At 38.2% G+C, this 12828-nt stretch overlaps 1 protein-coding gene across 1 annotated transcript in view; it reads right to left on the minus strand.

Annotated features, from left to right (window-relative positions):
* Window positions 1-2135: 2135 nt before the first annotated feature.
* The window catches only part of LOC121324073 (ras-related protein Rab-5C), an 18647-nt gene continuing 7954 nt past the window's right edge, over window positions 2136-12828 (minus strand). Inside the window, exons 2-6 of the mRNA XM_041265525.1 lie at window positions 6473-6755; window positions 4780-4931; window positions 4260-4382; window positions 4043-4136; window positions 2136-2987 (exon numbers count right to left, since the gene is read on the minus strand). Of these exons, the coding sequence (XP_041121459.1) occupies window positions 2872-2987; window positions 4043-4136; window positions 4260-4382; window positions 4780-4931; window positions 6473-6638 (651 nt within the window). The 5' untranslated portion in view covers window positions 6639-6755 and the 3' untranslated portion in view covers window positions 2136-2871. The remainder of the gene's footprint in view (window positions 2988-4042; window positions 4137-4259; window positions 4383-4779; window positions 4932-6472; window positions 6756-12828) is intronic.

Here is a 12828-nt window from a genome sequence, read left to right on the forward strand (position 1 = left end):
GTGTTTGCTTTATTGAAATTACGATGTACAAGGTAAGAAAAAAACACACTTTCATTCTCACAAAACACATGAAATGCTCAGTACTGGATTTGAACAGGTCCCCTCTACTGGTAACACACGAGGTAGTACATCAAGTCCCCTCTTCAGGGAGTTATGCTGAGTTCAATGAGACTGCAGCGTTTGTCAGTAACAGTTTGATCACTAGTTAAAGTAGGTTACAGTGCCACAGAAAACGGTGTAGCTTGCCTTAATGTAAAATACACCATTCTTTGAATTTGAGACACAAATTACAAAACATAAAACTGCTTTAATTGGCTGCTCTTTTGTCGCTGACAGTAGGTTGCATTCAATTTGACGTCTGGCAGCCTTACTGCAGTTGCACAGAAGAGGCAGTAAATGATTATGAGGTCACCCATTTTATTGCAGTGGCAACATTATTTTAGTCTGTGAACGTTTATCCGGTTGTGATGTCACACCCTTGTAATGTATTTCAAAAATCACACGCAGTTCAAAAATCAGCGTTATACAACTCAGGTGAACACATTTATATTGTAGTCACAATAACAGGGTGGCTTCCCTCTGTACCCCGAAAAAAAAAAAAAAAATTAATTTGTCCCCAGAAAATAAAACTTACGAACCACAAGAAATATGATTTGTAACTCTTTATAAAAACTGTAAATCTGGTTAAATGACTAGATATCGAGCCATTCAGAAATCTTAAAGCTGTCGATATCAAGAAGCTTTTTCATCACCAAACACTGACCAGAGCTGAAACAGAAACCCTTTGAATCTTCCAACGCCCATTCCTGATCACAAGTCCAAAACCTTTTCACATGTTTGAGTCACAGCTGCGATTCAAAATTTCCGTGCAATAAATAAATCTACACCTTGACACACCTATGTCAATCTACCATACCAGCTCAGCCTGTTTATAACATAATGCAAAACACCATCATTACGTACAGCAGACGAGTGATTTGACTGCTGGTGTCCTTTAATTTCTTAGCATAGACACGTTTGCAAGAAGCCTTTTCTTCTAATTGGCCAAATCCTCGTTAGGATCGAGCTCGCTACATCACATAGCAAAGCTCTGATTATGATTAGCATTGCATTTCTATGCTGCAGCTCTTATCTCTGAACGCAGCTGGGTCAGTGTTCCTAGACTCTGCACACTGGAAACATCAGCACAGGCAGGACCACAAAATGACAAACGTCCGTAAACAGGATTACATCGGCAATTCCAAATATATAGGACATTAAACCTAGCTCAGCGGTTATGCAGGTCAAAACAGAGACTCTCGCTACACAGATCATCCACTGGAGATGAAACTCTGATAACGACACACATGTAAGTGAAGCTCAGGGTGACCTACTTATTCATGTTCTTAGCTTGCAATCTTGGGAACTGTTAATCAATTTTAAAATTAGTCTTACTGACTGTACATTTCATACAACAACTTATTAGATGTATTTATCTGCATCAATAATACCACAGGAAATTATATATAATCTCCTTGCAGAAGATATTTCGATAGTGCTTTACTGTAGATGCCATTGGATACACGCATTCACTTGCAAACCACTGCTTCTGAAAGGATTGACTTGTCAGGGTTTTATATGTTTAAATCAAACTGAACATTTTTTATTTTTTTTTGCAAAGCATTGTGTGCAATCTACATACAGAGCACCATAATAAAAGCCTAACCTTAGTACAGTATTCAGCTACAGTTGCTTTGCAAATGCAGGTAGATAATACATGCCAGTATACTCGACAACACTGCTTTAAATACCTCCCTGCATATTTATTTCTAGAATGGCAGAATTCTTTTTTTTATATTATTTTTTTTTATTTTCCCCCTTGTATGACAGAATGCTAGCCCCTCAAACAGACAAAATTCTTCTGCTTTCCTTCTTACCGTACTTACTGTACACTAAAATCTGATAGGTTGTTTGTGCTAGTTATTAATTAATTAATATGACAGCACTGGTCAAAGGACTTCAACAATCCATAATCAACGTTGTTTTTTTTTCTTCTTCTCCTTTCTGTAAAGACTTGATTCATAGCCACAGTGCATACAGACCAAAAAGTATGAAAAAAAAATCATGCTATTTACCACAAAATAAAGATGCCAATATTGGGAAGGTACTGTATTGACAATAGTAAGTACTGATTGATTACATGTTGAAGAAAATACATACAAAAACAAAAATTCCAAAACTCACAATTGTGTGATTTGGTCAAATCTTTCAGACTCCGTCCCCCTCTTCCTCTTCCTCTTCCTCACAGATTCTCTTAATGCTAAAATGACTTCCTGGTATATAATGACTGTGAATGTACTATGCATATGCTGTACTTTGTTTTACATACATGATTGGAAACAGTACAAGGTCAAATCTAAAAATTGTATCCGGTTTTGTTTTCTCCAGAAAAACAACATTAATAATAATAATAATAACAATAACAATGATCTACAACATTGCCAAGTCTGAAAGGGAAGGCGTACCCCCCACCACCATGCCCTTAATTGAAGGGGGGGCGGGGGGAGTTGGAAAAATAAAAAAAATTGCTACATGCATCCACCACCAGAAGAGAGGGTAAGAGCAGAAGTTCATACAATATATATTAAAAAAAGTGACTTAAGACATAAAATTGAATTAGTATTTGTACAGATAAAGAAGATGATGATGATGTTGGTGGAATAATTCCCTCCAGCCTAATCAATGATCGAAGAGAAATCAGAGCAGCAAAAATAAATGGTCAGCTGCTCGGTCTGTTAGGTGCGATTAGTTAGAATGGATTTCAGTTGGATTCGCTCGATGTCGCTTTCTTTTTTTTGGTTGTATTTTGTTTCCCCTCTCTCTCTCTCTCGGTTAGGGGCTGCAGCACTGGCTCCGGCTCTGTGGGCTGTTCTCTTCTAGGTCCACTCCTCGAGACCGGCTTGCCGTGCCAGTGGCACTCTGGGGCTCGTTCTTCGGGAGTTTCTTGGCTACAAAAAAAAAAAACAGTAAATAAATGTAAAAAATACAAGGGATTGCATGAACTACAGCTACAGCCAAAAGTTTTGTATTGCCACCTAGAATTTTAGATTTGACAATTTAAAACAAAACAAAAAAAACCCTGTATGAAGATAAATTTACGTCTTTTATTTCACATCATGTAATCATGGAAACTACACAGTGATATCGCAAAAGTCTACCGGAAGCGATACTTGCAGTAAAGTAGTATTTCATGTTGGATTTTGAAGTGCCACATTTTTCAATTTTTGGCAGTTTTTTGTTAATTATATGGGAAAACTACAAAGCATTATGTAATTCAATATGTTAATGTAACATTCAGCAGGGTTAATTTGACTTTTTAAAGTAAATTTAGTTAATTCTGTAGGGTGATGCAAAACTTTTGGCTACAGCTGTACCTCAAGTACTAGAGTAGAGAAATATATGTGATCAGTGTAAATGGTCTGTGATTCATATAATAATATAATATCTATTTTTATATACTGCCTTTCATAATGGACCACCATCACAGAGCGCTTTACAGAGGCAGGCTGTGAACTGTGCATTATATGCAGAGTCACTTCCAATAGGGCGTTGATTTAAAATCTCATCTGCTGGATGGAGCACAAGGAGGTGAAGCGACTCGCTCAGGGTCACACAGTGAGTCAGTCAGTGACAGAGGTGGGATTTGAACCGGTGACCTTCTGGTTCAAGCGCTGGACTTTAACCACTGGACCACACTGCCTCCTTTGTTAGCCCTTATAAAAGTTTCCCATATTTAAAAAAAGAAAACCCATGGTAAACTTTTAGAAGGGAACCGGATTGCTTGAAATGTGTTCTGCACCATACATAAAGATACATCTCCCTGTCGAAAGTCAGTTCTAAATCAGTGGGCCAGCCAGTCTGTGAATTGATATATGTTGATAAAGTGTGATGGACTGTTTAAAAGAGCTCCTTGAACACGCTCTGCTTTTGTAAGAATGCAATCTGCAGCAACATAACTGACATTTGGTGCAAGTCTATTTACAAACTAGAGAGGGTACTCTACCTATAGCCATAAATATTTCATTAACATTCATCGCGGTCTTCGCAGAAGTCTCCATAAACAGCAAACTGTTGTCATCAGCATACGCTTGTGCTTCCTGAAAAAAAAAAAAAAAAAAAAAAAAGGATCCAAGAATATTGGGTAAGATTCAATCACAAAATGAGAAGCCAGTAACAATGCACATTTTAAAATGAAACCAAGAGCTGTCCGACAGGTTTACCTGGAAATCCACGGCTCTCTTGTTTGCAAGGTCAGACTTGTTGCCTGCCAAAGCAATCACTATGTTAGGACTGGCTTGTCTCTGAAGCTCCTTTACCCAGTTCTTAGCACGTGTAAATGTATCCTATAGAGAAAACATACACAAGTGATAATATTTATTTAATCCTATCCAGTCCCATTGAGATTAAAATCCCTTTTTAAAAGGGAGACTTGGTCAAGAAGGTGGCATATAATGATTTAAAAAAATAAATAATAACACATACACATTCAAATGAGCAGAAATTAACACAAACAAGATAATCTAATTACAAGAATCAATTTAGGAGCGCAGGATAAAACAGAAATATAACTCTGCTACATGCATACTCTAGTAAAGTCTGATTGGCAGATGACTGGCAGAATACAAGCCACTAACTTGTTTATCACATCACCATTTGTAATCTGATGCATTCTTTGAATATGTACTATGTTAATGATGTCATAAACAACGATGTAATCTGATGCGTTCTTGGAATACGTACTGTATTAGTGATGTCATAAACAACGATGGCGGCCTGAGCCCCTCTGTAATACATCGGTGCCAGGCTGTGATATCGCTCCTGCCCGGCCGTGTCCCAGATCTCAAATTTGACCGTTGTGTCGTCCAAGCAGACTGTCTGTGTGAGGAAGGCAGCTGAAAGAAAAGCAAAATGCCATGCTCAGTGAAAGGGACTATTGTTTAGTCTCTTGCTAACTTTCATCCAGGAAAGAACAGCCTCACGTAGCCTGCATCAGGACTACAGCTGCTTAGAGAAAGGGAGGGGGGGGTCCCCCTGCATGCACCTACATTTTTTTAGGCAATGCTGGGGTTTCTGTGTCTGGGGGGGAAAAAAAAAAAAAAAAAAAAAGCTGAGTTTTCATTTGCTAAATCAATTGAGTCTTTTTCAGCTTGCATGTTATGAAATCACCATATGTTGCATGTTCCATCCTGGGTGGTGTCCAAAAAGGCAACTCCATTTTAGATCAGTTGCTACTTATTAAATTGATTCATTTTTTTCCAAGCAATGTACCTTACTTTCAGTTGCACTTCTTCTAATACAGAACTGCAAGAGCAGCTTTTCTTTAAAAAAGTCACACAATTTGAGTTCCTTACAGTTGATCAATCCTACTAGAGCCCACATCAAGATCGTACAAAGGAAGTTTAATATTAAAACATGACAACCTGGTTTTCAAAGTGTGTCAGCAGTAAGAAGTCAAAATACAGAACAGCAGGTACAAGCAAGAGCACAAATAGGTGTCAAATACCACATCATGACCTAGATGACTTGATTTAATAACAAAGGGATTTTTAAAATAGCTGCCAATCTAATAAAGGAGCAGCCAACCAGATAACCTTTCATGGTAATGCGCCATTGCATTTGAAAAGTTATTACAGCAAAGTGAACCTAATCTTTTACCACTGGCTGGTTAGCAACCACGGTCACATGCTCTGTTGGTGATTGAAGTTAGCATAAATGTCACACACACACACACCCCCCTCCCCAAAACTCTTGTAACCTTTGACCTGCCTGCTGATAACACAATCAGACAACAGGAGAAGTGGCGATTGACTTCCTGTTTCCTTGACAAGGGACAACTAGAGTTTCCTTTCACTGATATGCACAGCCACAGCCCTGGCTAAACAAACCCCTTTCTATCCTCTTTAAAGAAAACACACTAGCAAGCCACCTGGTCTCAGTTCCAGGAACTCCACATCCTTTGGAAAATGTAGGACTGCCCAATGGAACAGGAAACACCACTTTGTGGTCTTAATAAGTGGGGATTTTAGGGGGTTGTTTCAGAGGCAGGTTGAATTGTAATATTCATTGGAAGAAGTTAATCCAAGGGTGTCCAATCACGGCCCTGGAGGGCCATTCCACTCCAGGTTTAACAGGTAAAATGATATAATGAACTAGAATCTGGATGGAGGTTTAATTGGTTCAATAAACAATTGAAAACAGGGTTAAAACAAAAACCAGGAATGGAAGAGCCAACTTTTCAAACATGCCATTTTGTAACGTCAGGATTGAAAGCATGAGATGTCAGACCTCAGAATCACCCACAGATACAGGGAAGTGGGTTTGGTAGAAACCGAAACACGGCATTTTCAGTTTCGACCACACTTCCCACAGAAAACACGTCCGATCACGGCAGCATACCCAGAACGTTCAACAGCGAGAGCAGTGAGCCCCTTACCCCCGATTGTGCTTTCTTGGTACTCGTGGAACTGTCCCTTTACGAAGCGCAGCACCAGACTGGATTTGCCTACAGCGGACTCCCCGAGGAGCACCAGTTTGAATTGGCAGATTTTGTTTCCAGCAGCCAGCCCGTTTGATCGCGCCACGCCTCCCCGACCCGCCATGGCCAAAGTAAAGTGCAGGAGCTCCTTTATGCGGGGGGGGGTGGGGGGGAAGCAAAAAAAAAGCTGGCCGTCCAACTGGGAACGATGACACAATCGGAGGGCACTCCACCTAAAGACCTGTAAAAGTAAAGAAAAGGGGGGGTTAGTATCCCAGTTACATCTGCAAACCTGCAGTACACGAAAACAGACAGGCTTGACATTTATTGTTTTGACAGTGAAGCATTTAAACCATCAACTGATGTGCAGATTTGGTCAGATGTTACCTTGCGATAAATACAATTGTTTTGTTGTAAACAGTAACGGTAACCCCAATAACGCCTGGGTACAGCTAATACTGAAGTTTGCCTTTTATTTCCAGCTTCGATTCAATGGAACAGAGCAGTTAACTGCGCCCTGAAAACAGTGTCCAACAAGCAACAGATGAGGTGTGTCGATCTCCAACACAACACACATCACAAGCCCCACCCACTGAAGAAAAGAAAGCCCGCGAACGCCAAAGTCGAGGGATCAACCAGCAGGTCACTTATTTACATAACAGGCCAAGACAGTTAACAAACTGTGCAAAAAAAAAAAAAAAGTGTAAACGTTAGGGGCTGTGTTTGGCCATCATCAGCGCTCAGTTCAAGCCACAACTGCTTCACCCAAGGGTTACATTTATAACACTTCAGATTTCACTGGTAAAGCAATGCACACCTTCTTGATTGGAAAAACAACAAGTGTTGCAAGAAGTAATTTTAAATCTGCAATGCATGCCATCTCCCTTTCTGCATTGGAACGGGCATCAGTGCTACAGCAAACAGAAAAAGGGACTAAATACAGAGGAAGCTATTGTGTTTATTCATGGCCAGAACTATTATCACAGTGGACCCTTCCCCCACAGCAAGGGACCGCACAGTGCTGACTAAAGGAAACACAGCAGATACGAACAATTCATCAGCCAGACTGCTGTTCAAACCACAGCTGCTGCACGGTCCAAAGAACATCTGGCCTTTCTGTGGTGCATTTGCAGTGGCTGCTCTGGCTCTATTAGCATGGCCCTCAATTTATAGCATTATCTCTATGTGGTATTTTTGTATGTCTGAATGCATGCATCAGATGCTAATTGGTATACTTTACATTTGTGACTGAGGTTCATAGAACTGAAATGTCAAAGGCAAGGTAGGGATGCAAATAAGGCTTCCATTGCAACACAGTTTGATCCAATACTGGTTTTGCTATGAGTTTCCACCTGTGGCTAGTGAAGCTCATATTAAAACCTGGAACGGGTGAAATTGCTAGTCAAAAAGGAGTCTTACTTCCTACCCTGCTTCGTACTGTACTATGATGCCTCGCTAGTGCAACAACGTGTTCACTCCTGTTACAACCACAGCCCACTGAGAACTTCTCATTTAAAAAATAATAAGAATAAAATAATAATAATAATAATAATAATAATAATAATAATAACAACAACAACAACAACAACAACAACAACAAAGTAGGAGAGTAGAGGAAGCCAGCAGAACAGCTGCCGATGGCAGTCATTCTATTGATCAAGAGATTTTTACAATAGCAATCAAAAATGGTGCAAGGGGGGGGATCAGCTATCAACCCTAAGGCATTCCTTTCACACACTCCTAGCACTGACAGGATTAGAACAGCATTAAAAAAAAAAAAAGATGCACACTTAAATCAACCACCAACCAGCATTTTATGTAGCACCATTAGGTGAAAAATTGGTTAGTCAAATGTTGTCTCAGACTTTTTTTTTTTTTTATCAGTTGGAGAATCGCTCTATTATTTTGTCAAAGAATCTTAGCATCTAAAACAACGAATTTCTATTATCTGACCTAGATTCTATTATCTGACTTCGTGTATGTTATTTTCCCCATTAGCAATACTCCTGTACATTTCTTGCCTACAGCTATAATACACAAAGAATGCATTACAGTTTGAAAGATATTCAATTTGCACTGAAATAGACAGCGCTGTAGCATTTTAATGAGATTCCTTATGCTGAAGCCTGGAAATGGGAGCAACATTTACATATTTAAATAGTACTTCAGACCACAAAATCACAGTGAAGACTAACACGTTCATTTTTCAGAAACTGTACCCTAACGAAATGCTGTTTTAATGGAATTCTTTGGGCGACATTATTGACAAGCCGAACGTGAGTTACGTGGAACCCTACCTGCCTAGAAACTGGATTTGTGACACACTCAGATTATCATGATGGATTTAAACATTTCACAAATGTCATTCTCATCCAAAACGTGTGCAACTGTACTGTTAACATGGGACTAATTCATTCAGTGGAACGCCTGAGGAGAATCATAGCTTCAAATGATCCCCATGCAATGGATGCAGACTCCCTGTAATGGGGATACAGAGGGGACATGCATGTTGTATTTGTTTGTGTTGGATTACTGGTTGTTGTGAATAATGAAGAGCAACAGTCTTAAAATGTTTTGCATGCTAAATCATTTTGCCATCCTTGTGACATTTAAACACTGACTTGCTTAGTTTTTCCACCCAGCCCAAATCTCCTGTGTACTTTCTGTTTAAGATTAGAACCATGTTCTGCAATTTATACACTTTTTTTTCCCCCTATTTGAATTTCCTGTTTTCTTTTAAGATTTGGAACGTTTTAGTTTCAATCTGTTATTTAAAATCAAACCTAAACTATGGGGCGGGATCAGGGATGGAAAGAAGACTCCTACTGTACAGCAGTTTCACCCATTCTGGGTTTTACCAGAAGCTTGATTAGCCATGGTGTACAGGTAAACAAGCTCAGGTGTGTCTTATTAAACTCCTAGTGAAACCAGGAATGGATCAAACTGCTATGCAATGGGAGTCATATTTCCATCCCTGAGAGGGGTCATGACTTCCATTACTGTTGACATATTAAGGTATCTCATAAGATAAATGTGCAGCTAGAACTACTGCAATGCAACACACTTGAATAGATGTACTGTCATTTTGTCTTCTTCGCATGATGAACACTGTAATCCTAATTCTGCCATGGCTGGTCCTTCCTTGGACTGATAACAGACACAAACAGTATGCAGCCAAATTCTCAATGCAATAGGAGAACAAAATGCAAAGAGATATTATATAAGCTAGCTGCAACAGCTCTCTGCAAGTCAACATATCTGCTGACATACTAAGAGAACTCATGTTAGGGTAGAAAACATTTAAACAAGGTGACTATCAATGTTGTCACACTGGTTTTAGTTCCTGAAAAAAGGGACACAAACACACTGGCTACTTTAGATACTAACAAGAACAGAAACAAGAGTTCTTGGGGGGTGGGGGTAGCTGTACTGTACTGATGATCTAGCTAGTTTACACAGTTAGTGTTATTCTGATTACATGAATCAAAATGACCTCCTGGGTCCTTGCAGCACGAGTGCTGTCGAAGCACAAAAATACAACATCAAAAGCAAAGAAAAAAATGAATGACCGGAAATCAATTCAAATACACAAGCTGTCGAAAGTGGACAGCGAAAAGCATTAAATACTGAAGAAAGGCAGAGATAAAGTGATCAGGTGTGATACGAAAATGTCATACAGTGGTGCTTTAATGATCACAGTACTGTACTATGAATTAATTACTGCCCCCCCAGACTGAGAAGGAAGTTGTCATAGCTTACAAATGGTTGCCAGAAGTTCTGAACAGGGTACAGCATTGTGCGTTTGTTATGTGGGAGGGCATTTCTTCTCTCCAATGTTTATATTGATGTTATCTGAAAGCAATCTATTAAGCAACATGTTTTACAGAAAAGCATTTGACTAGTCATTAACTAGCCTCTATGAACAAGCGGTCATTTGAGGGGGTACAGCAGAATTTGTATTTGGTTTCTGACAGTCCAAAATCTTTCAAATATAGGCACTGACTTGGCAGAACACAGTATTTTTTACAGGTGTGTCGCCCTAAGGTACTATCCAAGAATTGTTTTGACTATGGTTTGTTTGCTTACAGCGCTCTCGTGAAGCTGTTGGGTGGGTGTGATTGAAACTTGATCTTACAAGCAACTTCACAATCACTACACCGAACTGCGTACTTTAGCTGGCTGCGTCTTGCCAACTAAGTTTTACAAGTTATACCAGCTACTGACTCAAACAAAATACCCGTACTTCATGATTCTTTGAGGATTCGTGACCGACAGCCTGGTAACATTAAAGTTCTGGCAGAGAAAAAAAAAAGTTTTGATGCTAAAAACAATAAATAATAGAAACCCATGCAAGTCCCGACTGTGAAGCGACCACATTGGTGCAGAAAAAGGCTTGGGGTGATTTTGTTACAATGGGCCCATTGAGATGCATATTAATCCAGATATGTTCTTGTGGTGGTTAAAGCAAAACTATTTCACCAAACTCTACCTGATGTCCTTATTCTAACTGTTCTATTAGTTTACTAATAATTATCAGCATGAAACATATCAGATCTGGACTGGATTGGCGTCTTTGACGTCTCCAGCTACTGTATAGGGTTACAACACAGTAATTAAGATTCAGAACGAGAAACCAAACAATGACAAAATACTGGGTCGAAGAGAAAGGACCAACGTTTGGTTTGCACAAATCATTCCACGCTGTGACTCTACCCAATGAGCACATGTCACCTTCTCAGGCATTGCTGAGCAAAAGAATTACGGAATGTGTTAAAATCTGGCTTCACTGTACAAATGGAGATAGATTTGTCCTTGCCTTGTTTAAAGTGGGGAAAAAGAAAAAGGAAATGTATGCGTAGTTGGGTTATATATTACACAGGCTTTTATATTTCTTTTGGAATACTTGCATGACGAGCCCTATACAAGTGAAATTTGGATGATTATTAATATCACTTTAAGCACAAATACTATTAATATAATAATAATAATAATAATAATAATAATAATAATAATAAGAAGAATATATAATAATAATAATATAATAATAATAATTACTATTATTATCGTTCAAGAAACAAAGACTTTAAACAACCAAGCATAAATATCTGTTGTCCTATTTCTGGATTAATAGTGTTTCCCTTATTTATAGTTTTATATTTACAGAATTATACAGAAAAATTCCAGTTTTTGCTGTAAAATTGTTTGAACCAACTGCTAAAGTAACTGTTTATAATAATAATAATAATAATAATAATAATAATAATAATAATCATAATAATAATAATAATCATTAGACAGATCCTAGGCTTTGCTGTTTCATTTTCTTGTGCTGGCTTGCTGGTATATTATAGAACATTTTCTTTGATAAATCCATAAATGCAGAGATGCCAAGGGTTGACTATACCAAACAGTGAAACTTCCAGTCCCAAAGAGTATTCCTGATTGCTGTCTGGGTACTGATATAAAGGACTAACGACCACTGAACGTCGAAACTCAGGTAAAAAGATTCTAATCATTCACTAGTGTGTGTGCACATGTAACACTATATTATACGTACTGATAACAATAAAGAAAACCACTGTGTCGTAAACAGTCCAACTCTACTTCCCTATCAAGTCCATGACCATTACTATGTCAATTATATTACATCGTAAAAAATTGTTTTTTTCAACAATATGTAAATATATATATATATATATATATATATATATATATATATATATATATATATATATATATATATATATGTATATTTAAAAAAGTACCTTCAATAGGAGTCTAATTGCACGAATGAGAAGAATCTTCTGTATAAACAGGCGAGGCTGTGTTCAGTATGATTCCTTTGTTACATCACATATCACTGCCTCACACCAGGCTGTGCCAAAGAGACACTTGCAAAGCGGGAGTTTTTTAAATTAAATTTGTTTCTGCACAGACTTCCCCGCCCCTCTGTTAGCAGGGGAAGTGAGGAAGCAATCAGCACAGCGCACAAGCAAACTAGACGCTGATAAAAGCCTGGTGTATTAACACAAAAGTCATTTTAAAAAAGAAAAACGTCAAGAAACAAAGACAAATACGCACTTAAAAAAAAAAATTACCTCCAAAGAAATTAACACGTTAATCGCAGAAGTTAAATGCGATTAACTGACTGTCCTAATTAATAAATAAATTATATATATTATATATATATATTCAATTAGCATACATATCCCATCTATTGTTAATGTAATCTATTTCATACAATATCAGTGGCAAATTACTGTAACTAATATACAGTTCAAATATTGTTATCCAAGATTAGCATTTTATGCTTC

Source organism: Polyodon spathula, chromosome 12, assembly GCF_017654505.1.
Source record: "Polyodon spathula isolate WHYD16114869_AA chromosome 12, ASM1765450v1, whole genome shotgun sequence".
Lineage (NCBI taxonomy): Eukaryota > Metazoa > Chordata > Actinopteri > Acipenseriformes > Polyodontidae > Polyodon > Polyodon spathula.